Source organism: Tamandua tetradactyla, chromosome 1 (assembly GCF_023851605.1).
Source record: "Tamandua tetradactyla isolate mTamTet1 chromosome 1, mTamTet1.pri, whole genome shotgun sequence".
Lineage (NCBI taxonomy): Eukaryota > Metazoa > Chordata > Mammalia > Pilosa > Myrmecophagidae > Tamandua > Tamandua tetradactyla.
The window spans coordinates 204633643-204646671 of NC_135327.1; the positions used below are offsets into that span (position 1 = coordinate 204633643).

Here is a 13029-nt window from a genome sequence, read left to right on the forward strand (position 1 = left end):
AACTATGGAGCTAAATTTTACAGACTTTTCTTCTCCCCTTTAAGGGCTTAGGATACAATTTTGCACAAGATAATCAGAGAACACTAGAATTTTGGAGCTGAATGAACCAATTAAGGTGAGGTAGGGTAGAACTTACCTTGCTGAGGGACCCAGAAAGGCATCCCTAGCACTTTGTGAACAGTAAAGTTGAAATCTATGTGATGCTAAATGATATAGGGCTGCTAACAGTATTCTTGCTAAACCCCGAACACAAAATAGTCAAATGTCTAGGTTTAACTAATAATTTACAGGGAATACAGAAGCAGAGGAATGTGTTAAACATTATCTTTTTTTTTTTTCAGGTCAGAAAATTTAATAAACAAAGCTTTAACTCAAGAAAGAGAGAGCACAGAGTGAGCAAGTGAGATGGACAGAGAGAGGACTGTTTTCGGCTTATCGTTTAAAAGTTCTTCAGGTCAGGCTGGATCCAGGTTCTCAAAGGATATCGTTACAATTAGCTTTGTCTCTTTCTTTGTCCATTACTGTGTGATTGAGCCATTTTGGGGGAGGTTGTTGGCATACAGGGAAAGTAATCCTATTTGGTAAACAACCCCAACTCTTTCAAGAGTTCCAGTGAAAATATGGACTGATTCTTTTTGGCTTAGTTTGGCCCACTTGTTAATGGACACCAATGAATGTAGCCAGGGGATTTTGCCACTCTGCTGTGCAAGGTTTGTTTCCCACATCCCACATGATGGAAGCAGCCTCATTCAAATACGTGGCCTGATAATGTGGGAGAAATGCTTTGCCACAAGAAATCAGTGACCTTACCAGAAGCAAAGGGAATGATTAGGAATAGGCAGAAATTCAGATATCCACAGCAGTAGTTTAAAGATCTCTATTTACAAGGATTTGATATGCTAGTTTAATGTGCAAATAGAATGCTCCAATAGAAAGGATCCTGGAGCTAGCATCACATCTGTGTTTTAACCCTGCTTCTCCTGAAACTAGTATCTACCAGTCAACTCTCTGTCCTTAGTAATTTCTTCTACAAATTAAGGGATTTAAAATAGGTAATTTCTAAAGTCCTGTTTGACTCTTTTTTTGTTTGTTTTTTTACATGGGCAGGCACAGGAAATCGAACCCGGGTCCTCTGGCATGGCAGGCAAGCATTCTTGCCTGCTGAGCCACCGTGGCCTGCCCACTGTTTGACTCTTAAATGCAACAACAGTTTAAACATCTTTCCCCTCTCTTTTCTCCCCTCCCTCACTATGTTCCCAGGCAGCAGTCTTCTTTCAGTTGCTTTTATACACAGCAGTTTTTTCCTATATTTGAACTTCTGCCCTTTCCCCTACTTATCTGACTGACCTTCAGGTTTCAGCTTATCTATAACTTCTTCAGCAAAGCCTCACATACATTACATATCTAAATTAAACATTATCTTTTGCAATCAGCAACATCCAGAATGCGATAAATTCTTTGACAAAATGACCTACTTTCTTCAAAAAAATTGCAAGAAAAAAGTGGGAGGAGAAATATCCTATAGATTAAAAGGAGCTTAAACAAAACATCCATCAAACTCAATGGATTGTCTTTGGATTTGGCTTCAAAAGCACCAACTGTGAAAAAAAAAATCTTACAATTGAGAAAGTTGAACACTGAATGAATAGATATTTGATGATATTAAGAAATTATTAATTTTCATGTGTGATAAAGCTAATGTGGTTAGGTTTATACAAGAGTCTTTACCTTTCAGCAATACAATAGTGAAATGTTACAGATGAAATAATGAAATAATTTGATGACTGGGATTTACTTTAAAATAATCCAGGGGAGAAGCAGTGGGAGTTTTTGTATAGATGTAACAAGAGAGGCCATGAATTGCATTTCTTGAAGCTGGGTGATGCAGGCGTAAGGGTTTCTGGTACAATTCTCTCTATTATGTGTTTAACATTTTACATAATAGTTTTTAAAGTGTACAGTATAATTTGGAAGACAATACATATGAAAATATAACCAATACTGCAAGGTAGCATAGGGAAAATGCCAACTGAATTATACAGATAATAAGGGTTATTGGAGTGTGGGAAGAGAGCACTTTCAAAGAGAATGTGTCTAAAGAACTGCATCTCAGGGGATATGAAGAATAGAAAGGAATTAAGTAAACAAATAAATGGGCATAAAGGGAAGCACAATCCAAGCATAGGAACAGTAGGAGCCAAGATGTAGAGCTCATAATTTTCCATTTGTGAACATCTGGGCTCTCTAGTTAGATATCAAATTCCTTCAGAAGGAACAATATTACTTATCTCTTCCTATTTCCAATGACTAAGACCAACGTAGTCAATAAATGGATTTTTTTTTTAAAGTCATGGGAGATGGGATAGGAGACAGAGAAGGAAGAGTTATAGAAAACAGAAGACAACCAGATACATATAAGCAAGAGAAAAGGGTGGCCGGCTCTATGGAGTGATGATGGAAATGAAGTATTTACAAGAGGCCACTGATTGGCCATTGGAAGACAGCGGGGGACCTTCAGTAGTATATTATTTATCATTGAGTTGTGAGGACAGTGCTGAGCTGGAGAAGATCAAGAAGTGTAAGAAACATATAAAAGCCAAATTAGCAAATGTAGACCATTGGACAGAGTTTAGAAGTTAATGGGAGTGCAGAAGGCAGCAGGAGCAAGAAAAGTAATTTCTTAGTAATCAGTGCATGATTTAAAGCAGAAGAGAAACTGGTCCCGATGGGAAACATGCTGGAGGGAAAGATGTAGACTAGCAGTATAGACAAATATCAGTCCCGCTATTGTTGTGTTTGTGTGCAAAGTATTCTTAATCAAATGAACAATCAGTTTCCTCATGCACCTTTCTCCCCCCCAAGTTAGGTACATTAAGAAAGCATTAGCTGTAGTCACATACCCTGACCTCTAATTATAACCTAAAAATCCTTCCATTTAAAAATTGCCATAATGGCTAGTTGGACAAAGAGAGCGCGAGTGAGTGATATAGCTGACAAATAGCAATATGTAGAAAAGAAGACTGTCAAAACAATTTTAATCAAGCTATCTCTCATAGAAAAAAGAGAGCCCTAATGTTAATGTGATTCTTGGTCAATATTTTTTAAAAAGCTGCCATCTGCTTGATTTTAGTACTTGTGTATCTTCAAAGGAGAAGGCATATTTTATCAGAATCTCACTCTGTATTTGATAGCCTTAAGAAAAAGGCTGTTAGAAAATAAATGAGTCTCTGTATATTGTGGAGGAATAGGAATCAGTAAATAACTCTTCCCCATGGGGCAATTATAAGATGGTTATAATCCACACACAAATATTGAAAACCTCAGTGGTGAGACAGCAGTTTGAGGTCTATGTATACACTCATTGCATTATGAAGGTCATTAATTTCAAACTGGGGACTTTTGGGGACAAGGGAAATAGCCATAATCATGTGACATGGTCACATGTTTGATCATAAAGAGTGGTGAGGTCTGTGGCAAAATGATCATACCTTTCGGCTCAAAGCGCACACATTCAATCTTATAAAACACTATGTGGACACATCTCCCACCCCCATTCTATCCATCCCCATTCTATCCATCGCCATCCATGAAGTCGTGAAACTGTGGGGAACACAGATGTAAAATAAATGAGAACTAGACACTGAGAGTCCCTTAAGCCCTCAGGTGAAATTCGATGTCTCACCTCGACCCCACTGCCCGAATTCACAGCTGGTATGAATATTATCATCATGTCTTTTACCAAACCCGGGAGGAAAGGGAGAACCTTGAAAGCACCCTTACTCGTACCACCTCTCGTTTCTGCCGCGCTGTCCTAGCAGGGGAGAGCTAAGGTGAAGAACGCCGTGACAATGACTCTGGGCAGGGAGGGGTGCTGGCCATGTGCAGGGGCAGGGACCAGAAACACAAACACACGTGCAAGGGAGGGAGGCGTATTTACCATCGCCCGTGCCAAGGGGGTCTCCGGGATCCACAGGAGCCGAAGGCCATCTCTGGAGGGTGGCGGGCGCTGAAACGGGCCTGGGGGCCCGCAAACGTGCCCGCAGAAGGTGCAGCGCGCCCAGGGCGCCTTCCGTGGAGGGCGCCTCCTGGAAAGGACCCGCTGGGGGCGTGAGAAGAGCAGAGTCCCGGCCCAGGCTCGGCGTCGGGGGCTTCTGAGCGGCGTAGGCGCTGAGAGCCGCGATCAGGTTCTGTTTGTCCAGGCCGCTGTCCACCTTAGGGCTGAGCTCGTCCGGCTGCAGCTGGCTGAGGGTCTGCAGCGGAAGCTCCTCGGGGTAGTTTGCAGGGGACATGGGTGGGTAAGTCAGCGCGGAACTACTTCCCTTGGACGTTTGAGTCACGTAGGTCAGGATGTTCTCGGGGAAGGGGTCATCGCTCTGGAGGGGGCAGAAAAACAAAACCAAGATAGAAGTTAAATCGCCATAGCCAAACCGCACTAAAAATGGGTTTGGTCTCAATTTTCAAGGCTTTAAACAATACCAGGCGTCTCTGAAACCAAAATTAGGCACTACAGTTTCCAACTGTTGACTAACCAAGTTCCATATTTCATATTTGTTAGTTGCATTGTGTGTGTTTGTAAATAACGGCTTTCAGATTTAATTCAAATACCATAAGATTTGGATTTACCTATTCTGAACATTTTATCTAAATGAAATCATGTAATATGTGGCTTTTTGTGTCTGGCTTCCTTCAGGAAGGTGAAGTTTTCAAAGTTCATTCATTTTTAGCAGTTATTAGTACTTCATTCCTTGGTATAGCCAAAAATGAATTCCATTTTATCGATATACCTGTGGATTCATTCATCAGATGGCTACTTGGATTGTTTCCACTTTTTGACTATTATGAATGATGCTGCTATGAACATTCATGTACAAATTTTTGCGTGCACATATGTTTTCAGTTCTCTTAGGTTTTCAAATAATCTAGGATTGGAAATCATATGGTAACTCTATGTTTAATTTTTTGAGGAACTTCCAAACTGTTTTCCAACATGGCTGCATCATTTTACACTTGCCCCGGCGACATATGATGCTTCCGATTTCACCAGCTCCTCACCAACACTCATTATTGTCCATCTTTTTTATTATAGTCATGCTAGTGGATGGTTTTGATTTGCATTTCCCTGATGTCTTATGATGTTGACATATGCTTACAGGCCATTTATGTCTTCTTTAGGGAAACATCTATCCAAATTCTTTGCCTGTGTTGATGTTTACTGAACTCCAAAAGGCAGTGTCCCCCCATATTTCAATCCAGCAACCTTCAGTAGAAGCTCCAAGGGCTTTGTCTGGAGGCCTTTCTTTTACTCCAACTCCTTTTCTGATCATTTAAACCCTTTTTATGTCCTGTTCTTTTAATGGTAAGATTCTGCACCAAAGAAGTTGCAAGAGTTTCTCATTTAATAATTATATATCATATCATTTAATAATCCATGCCCTGGTCAACATGGTCTTTCAGTGAGCCCTATATTTTCTCCTCATTTATTTAAATTTTTCCAAGAGGATTTATTTCCTTCACACATCGTTTCTGCCATTAGACAAATCAAGGACCACTTGTTTTTCTCACCAATATTAGAACTATAAAAATTTTAGAAATCTCGTGTTCTATCTCTGACTATAGTGCCATCAATATTTCACAGGCAAACATGGTCATTTTCAACCCTGAGTACTCAAAAAGGTTAAAACTGCCCTGGAAACATGCTCAAGCTCCCTTAATGGCATGGCATGGATCCATGAACCATACATTTTTAAAACCTCATCCATTCAGATTTTCTATTGTACCTCCCTAGGAGCACATGATTAAAATCGAGTCAATGGGGGGTGTATATCCTGAGATTTAGTTAAGGTGTAGAACCATGACTGAATTTAAGACAAATGGTTCAAATTCCCAAGTCCTGCTATTTTCAAAAATGTTTGGGTTTTGGCCTTCACGGATCAATTTCAGAGTAATGAGCTGAAAACCAGGAAATCGGAGTTGATACAGGTTCTAGCTTCAGCTCTTAAGTATGAACTGGGGCAAATCGCCTGATCTTTTGTGGCTCAATTTTCTTCTCTGTCAAAAGAGGAGAATGGAGATTATCTCTAAGGTTTATTTTTTTATTTCTAAAGTGATATGAGTTTAGCTGCCATCAAAGCTGTTTAATTTTGTTCAAGTACTAACTGAAATCGGCTGCTTTTCCTTTAGAATGAGAAAAAAGTAAGATTTATTAGACAGGCAGGGGTGGGGGGGGGGGGAGAGAGAGAGAAATATAAAATGTTACCACAACAAAATAGCCCCTCAAGCAATTTCCCACAAATTGGGTGTAAGTGTCAATCTTAAACTCATCCTGCACTCCCTTTCAGAAGGGCTGTCTCTGAACACCTGGTCAGGTCACAGTGCTGGGGGCATGGATCCACATCCAAATGCCTCATTTATGTGCCTACGAGCATCTTGTCTCTCTTGGCTACAAATACAGTCTAACCTGGCTTATCCATTCAAAGGCCTTTTATAGTCGAGTTGGAGAGCTCCAGTTAGAAGACAAACCAGCCTTAACACAATGCATTCTAAAAGCATAGCAGGATGTGACCCATGCAGTAGACTGAGATAAAGAATTTATTGTTGATTTGTTTATGCTCTGAATCAAATTAAGGAAAAAAGGCAAAAAAGAAAATTTCAGGGGGTAGCATAAACAACAGTGATTGTAGAAATCATAGAAAACATCAGTTTTCGTAAGTCGCATTAGGTCTTCTAGAAACCATTACAGATACTGCCGTGTCCTCAAGGGAGCCTATCACAGACTCAAGGACCTGGGATTTGGAAGAATGGGCAGTGGGGAAAAAGTATTCTCAAGGTTGGTTCCTCTTTCCAGGCTTTAATCGTCCACAGAGAGAGTAAGTAGCATGCATTGGACCCTGGAGCTAGGCTGCCTGGATTTGGGTCCTACCTCTGCTGCTGACAGGCCATGTCACCTTTGCTTTGGCAAGGTATTTAACCTCCAAATCATTTGTAAAATGGGGATAATATTAATAGCACCTGGAACAGAAGAGTTAGTGGCTACTTCTACTTCTGTTATTACTATCATTTTTTAATTTCCCTTCTCATCCCCTCACTTCCTTGAAAGTGGTCAGGAAATCCATAGATGGAACAGAGAAGGAGCCATCTGATTGTATTTTTTCTTCCACTTTCAACTCCAAGTTTAAAATTCCATGTCACTTTCAAATCCTCCTGTTTTTAAGTCTCTATTCAATACACTTATAAGGATGGGCTTCCTAAGAACATGTTGCATACTTTTTAAGATTATAGTTGCCCAGTCCTGGAAATAAGCAACCTAAATGCATGAATCTTTATCAATTTCCATCATAAGGCACGGATACTTCTTGTACATGAATTCGTGAACTTATGTTTCAGAGAAATCTAGTTTGGGCCTTCTCAGTGTAGTCTAGTTTGTATGCATGAAGCATCTGAGAACTGCTGTCAAAGTTTAATGAAATTTAGTCCTTTAGGGATAGTCATCAACCCAGAGTTTTCAAATGCTAACGGGTAGAATCCATCTGCCCACACATTTCACAAGTGTTCACTGAATGAAAAAGAGGGGCAAGAAGGTTGGTTTGGGTGGCTGGCCCAATCACTGTTGGCACAAAACCTGTGTAATCTGTGTAACTTTGGATGAGTCATCTAACCTCTTTGAGCTTCACTTTTACCAAATGCAAAACTAGCAAAAGAAATCCTTTTTCCTTTAAGCAGTTATGAGAATTAGGGAGAATATGGATAAAAGTCCTTAGCTCAGAACATGGCACAGAGAAGTTATTTGCTAAATGGCAGTTACTATCATCATCATCATCACTGTGTATTGTGCTAAACTCTGGGCTATATGCTGCTCTGAAGAATGACTCAAACATGGTCCTCTCCTCGAAGAGCTTGGAGAGTAAAATGAGAGGGACGTCAAGGACAGTAATAACTGTATTGAAAGCATACTCTTAAAGAAGTTCAGAAAAAGTGATGCCAGGTTTGGAAGAAAGCAATTGTATTCAGCTGGAGGAAATCAGACCAGCCTCCTGGAGCCAGATCACACATTCACCTAGCCCCCGTGAACACACCATGCTTCCCATCTCCTGCCAGCCAAACAGATTCATTATTGGAGATGGTCCCCCATGCTACCAGCTTTCACAGGGCTGGGATACCAGAGCTAAGTCAGGCATCCTTTCTTTGACAGACACATCTCTCATAGAAATTCACCTATCCTGGTCCCAGATTCCATACTGAATTTGTAAAAACCCAGACTCCCATGTTACAGCAAACACTGGAAGATTTTCGTCTCCGCACTGGTCACTCTGCTCACCAGGCATTCTTGCACCACGGATTCAAAAGAAATTAGGAAACACAAATTGGATCATCTTTTGACCATATAACAAACATTTTCTCCAGTTTGTCTCACAGCCTGAGGGCAGAGTTGACAAGTACACTTTGATCAAGACGTGCTTGCTACTGGCATGACAAAGCAGGCAACAGCGGGGCTGTTCTAGGGCTCCCTAATGAGACAGCGTCAACAAAGCCACTGGAAGCAGCCAGACTTGGGAGCTCACCTCACAGGGGAGTCCTGGGGACCCCAAAACTCTAGCTCATTAATGTAGGGTTAGGGTTACTTCACTGTGCCCTTTTGCACTCGGATTGTAGAGGGTGATTGGTGACTTGTTCAGTGTTTCTCTCTCCTTCCCCAGCCTTGTTCTCTGTTGCAACACAGTGGAAAGGTGTCAGTGCTTAATAGTATTCACACTGCAAGTGGCCCACCCATGGGAGAGAGGAAGTTGAGTGGGACTGTGGGGCACAGGGCATCATTCTCACTGACAGGGCTGTCATCAGGACAAAATACATTTTTTTTTTTTTGGCATTCAGGGAAGCAGAGAAGCCTCACGCTGGTTTATATTGTGCCATCTTTGCAGCCAAGCTATAGAGCTTTCAGTTAGAAAAATCAGTCCCCAAATAGTTTTTATAGAGTTTACAAAATCTATGAGGTTGAAAAGTGTTAAGCTCTAAACTACAGGATCAAAGAATCTTCTCGAATGTTGACAGTAAAATGAAGTATAGATGTTGAATTATGGATATCTTCAAATGAGGCTACATTGTGCTAGTTTGGAATTACTCTGAAGAGACAAATGATGACATGAAGCTAATTTTGTTTCTCATCTCGACCCTGCTCTATACACTACCTTTTCTTTTTCCTTCCATCATTTTCACTTCATTTTGCTCTCTTTCTAGTTTGCATTTTGTCCTAACTAGCAGCCACACCCTAAAGCCTCACGCCTGGCAAATAAAAAGTAAAGAAAATGGACCCAAGTAGAGAGTTTTGACCCATTCTCTATCCACCTTGAGTAAGCACAAGGTGGGGAGTTACAGATTACCCCACTATCATAAGCACCTGGAGGGTAGCAGGGGTAATTGCAACAAAGTCTAATATTTACTAAGTGCTAATGCTAGACTGTGTTCTTCAGTTTCATGTTTTACTTTAGCACTCTTAACAACCCTGTGATATGGACGTATTTTCCTATTTTTATCAGGCAAGGAAACAAAGTCACCCAGGGAAGAGTTATCTTTCTTTGGGCTTGTGCTCTCACCCTGTGCCACTGCAGGAAAAAAAAAAAAAAAAAGCTGTGTTAGATTCAGTTGTCAACTTGGCCAGGTGAGCATACCTAGTTCTGTTGCTGCAGACACAAACCAATTGTATGTGAATCTCATCTGTTGCTAATTACATCTGCAGTTGGCTAGGAGGCATGTCTGCTGCAATGAGTGACGTTTGACTTAATTGGCTGGTGCTTAAATGAGAGAACGCAATGTAGCACAGCCTAGCAACTCGGCTTTCCTCATCTCAGCACTCGCAGCTCAGCCCAGGCCTTTGGAGATGCAGAAAGAAGTCACCCCGGGGAAAGTTGTTGGAACCCAGGGGCCTGGAGAGAAGACCAGCAGAGACCATCCTGTGCCTTCCACGTAAGAAAGAACCTCAGTGGAAAGTTAGCTGCCTTTCCTCTGAAGAACCAACAAAATAAATCCCCTTTTATTAAAAGCCAATCCATCTCTGGTGTGTTGCATTCCGTCAGCTAGCAAACTAGAACAGAAGCTAACACATCCCTTCAGTTTGTCTGGAAGAAAATGGAAGAACATGTGTTCAAATGAGTTTGGTGGGTGGAACTTAGTGACCCCTGATTTAGGACTTAAAAAATAAACACGAAAAAGTTGGATGAAAATTCCAGGGTTATGATTTCAGCTCTGCTACCAATTAAGTGTTTGAAATTGAGCATTTTACCTCATCTCTCTTAGTCTCGGTTTCCCTACCTGCAAAATGAGCATAATGAACTAAAGACTTTTAGGGACTTTGCCATTCTAATATAATATAGGTCTATAGAAACTACAATAAAACATTAGGTAACAAGGCTATTACTTTGTTTTCCTTTTCTACTTTCTCAGTTTTGAAGGGTCCACCTGGGAGAAGTAAACAACAGTCAGGAGGTTAGAGGATACTGAATACATGCCGACATGACAAATTAAAACAAAAATGATGAGAGAGAACAAAGACAATGTTTTCTGCCCACAAAGAACTCAAAACTAAAGAAAAAATATGACAAATATACAGCTTCCTGCAATGCTTTGCTCCTGCTTAATTTCTTTCTTTCTGCAATGACTTTTTTATTGAGATATAATCATCCAAAGTGTACAATCAGTGGTTCGCAGTATCATGAATAAGCTGTGCATTCTTCATTACAATAGATTTTTGAACATTTTCATTACTCCAAAAACAATAAAAATAAAAGTAAAACAGAACACCCAAAACACTCCATCTCCCCCATTCTCCCATTGTTTATTTATTGTCTTTTTTTCTTCCACATCTGTCCATACACTGGATAAAGAGAATGTCAGTCACAAGATTTTCACACTCACATGTTTACACCTTAAAAGCGTAGTTATTCCATCATCTTCGAGAATCAAGGCTACTGGATAACATTTCAACAGTTTTAGGTATTTCCCTCTAGCTACTCCAACATACCTAAAACTAAAAAGTGATATCTGTATACTACATAAGAATAACCTCCAGAAAAACTTCTTAACTCTATGTGTAAAGTCTCTCAGCCACTGAAACTTTATTTTGTTTCATTTATCTTCCCATTTCTTATCAAGAAAGTTTTCTCACTCCCATGATTCCAAGGCCAGGCTCATCCCTGGAAGTCATGTCCCACTTTGTCAGGAAGATTTAGACCCCTGGGAGTCATGTCCCACATAAGGGGGAGGGCAGTGAGTTCATCTGTGGAGTTGGCATAGAGAGGCCACATCTGAGCAACAAAAAAGGTTCTCTGGGGGTGACTCTTAGGCATAATCATAAATATGCCTAAGGCTTGGCTTATCCTTTGCAGGTTCTTGCTTAATTTCTGTTTATAAAACTGTTTCTTATATTAGAAAGTTCAACTATGGAAGATCTAGGACTATGTAAGATTCTGTATTTGCACTCTCTACCACAGTGCCTGGCATATAGGAGAAGTGCAACTCACTGCCCAGTGAGAACACAGGACAGAGCTGGAAAGAGAATAGAAAATGGGTTTGGGGTAGAAATTTAGCTATCTTGTTGCAAATAAGTTTATTATTTTTATCCTCAGCACTGTAGCATCTGTCACCCTTAGGCATTCTGTCTGCTTAATGAATTCACAAACAAATAATAAAATAGATTTGTTTGCACAGTGAAATCACCCAGGATTGTTCGATGTTACCTAGAATAGCTCTGAGCTTATTGGAACCTTTGGCCTTCTGAAAATTGAATAAGGCTACACATTTTTGATCAAATGAATACCATGGATGTAGAATATACAAAATGTTGTGGCGCATGATCCTTAAGATTCTTTGTCTTTGCATATGCTATTCCCAGTGGCATAGCTAGGTACATGGCAGGGGAAACTCATGTCCCCAAACACAATCTCCTAAGGTAGCACCTCCTCAGAACTAAAGAAACAGGGAGAAGATGGGTTTGTAGGTGGACATCTGGGTTGTTTCCAGTTTGGGCCTTTTATGAACAAGGCTGCTATGAATAATGATGTACAAATCTTATGAACATACATTTTTTTCTTTGCCTTGGATAAATACCCAAGAACGGAACTGCTGGGCCACAAGGTAAATGTATGTTTAACTTTAAAGAAACTGCCAAATAATGGCTGTAACAATTTATGTTCCCACTAATTTGAGAATGTCCATTACTCTATATGCTCACCAAGAGTTGGCATTATCAATTAAAAAAATTAGCCAATTTAGTGGACATGAAATGATTGTTTTTCCTAGTTTTAATTTGTATTTCCATCACTTGAGCACCTTTTATGTACCTATTAGGCTTTGTTTATCTTTTTTATACAGTATCTATTCAAAACTTTTATGTATTTTGCATTGGGTTGCTTGTCTTTTTACATTTTCAACTTTATCGAGGTATAACTGATATACAATATATAAATAATACACATTCAACACAATACACAATACAACAATAAATAGTACACATTCGTTTTGACATAGGGTATATACATGAAATCATCACCACAGTCAAGATAATGAACATATCTATCACCCTAATTGTTTCCTTGCATCCCTCTCTAACCTTCTCCTCACTCTCCTCCTCACTCCCACATAAGCAGGAACTACTGATCTACTTTCACCACCACACATATTAGTCTTCATTTTCTATAATTTTACAATATGAAATTCTATAGTATCTTCTCTCTTTTGTCTGTCTTTCAGTTAGCATTATTATTTTGAGATTCATCCATGTTAGTCTTTTTTATTGCTGTGTAGTATTCCATCTTATGACCCAAACACAATTTGTTCATCTATAACCTTTTGATGGATATTTGGTTTTTTCCCCAGTTTTTGGCAATTTCTATTGAAGCTGCTATGAAGATTCATGGACATGTTTTGAATGGGCATATGCTTAATTTCTCTTGGGTCAGAATACAATGGCTAGATCATAGGGTAGATGTATGTTTAACTTTTTAAGAAATTGTTAAAATGTTTTCCAAAGGAGCTGTACCA

At 39.9% G+C, this 13029-nt stretch overlaps 1 protein-coding gene across 2 annotated transcripts in view; it reads right to left on the reverse strand.

Moving 5' to 3' along the window:
- Positions 1–13029, reverse strand: part of PTPRN2 (protein tyrosine phosphatase receptor type N2) — a 1272212-nt gene that overhangs the window by 749692 nt on the left and 509491 nt on the right. For both annotated transcript variants that reach the window (XM_077151559.1, XM_077151568.1), the window contains one exon: positions 3938–4373. In XM_077151559.1, coding sequence (XP_077007674.1) covers positions 3938–4373 — 436 coding nt within the window. The remainder of the gene's footprint in view (positions 1–3937; positions 4374–13029) is intronic.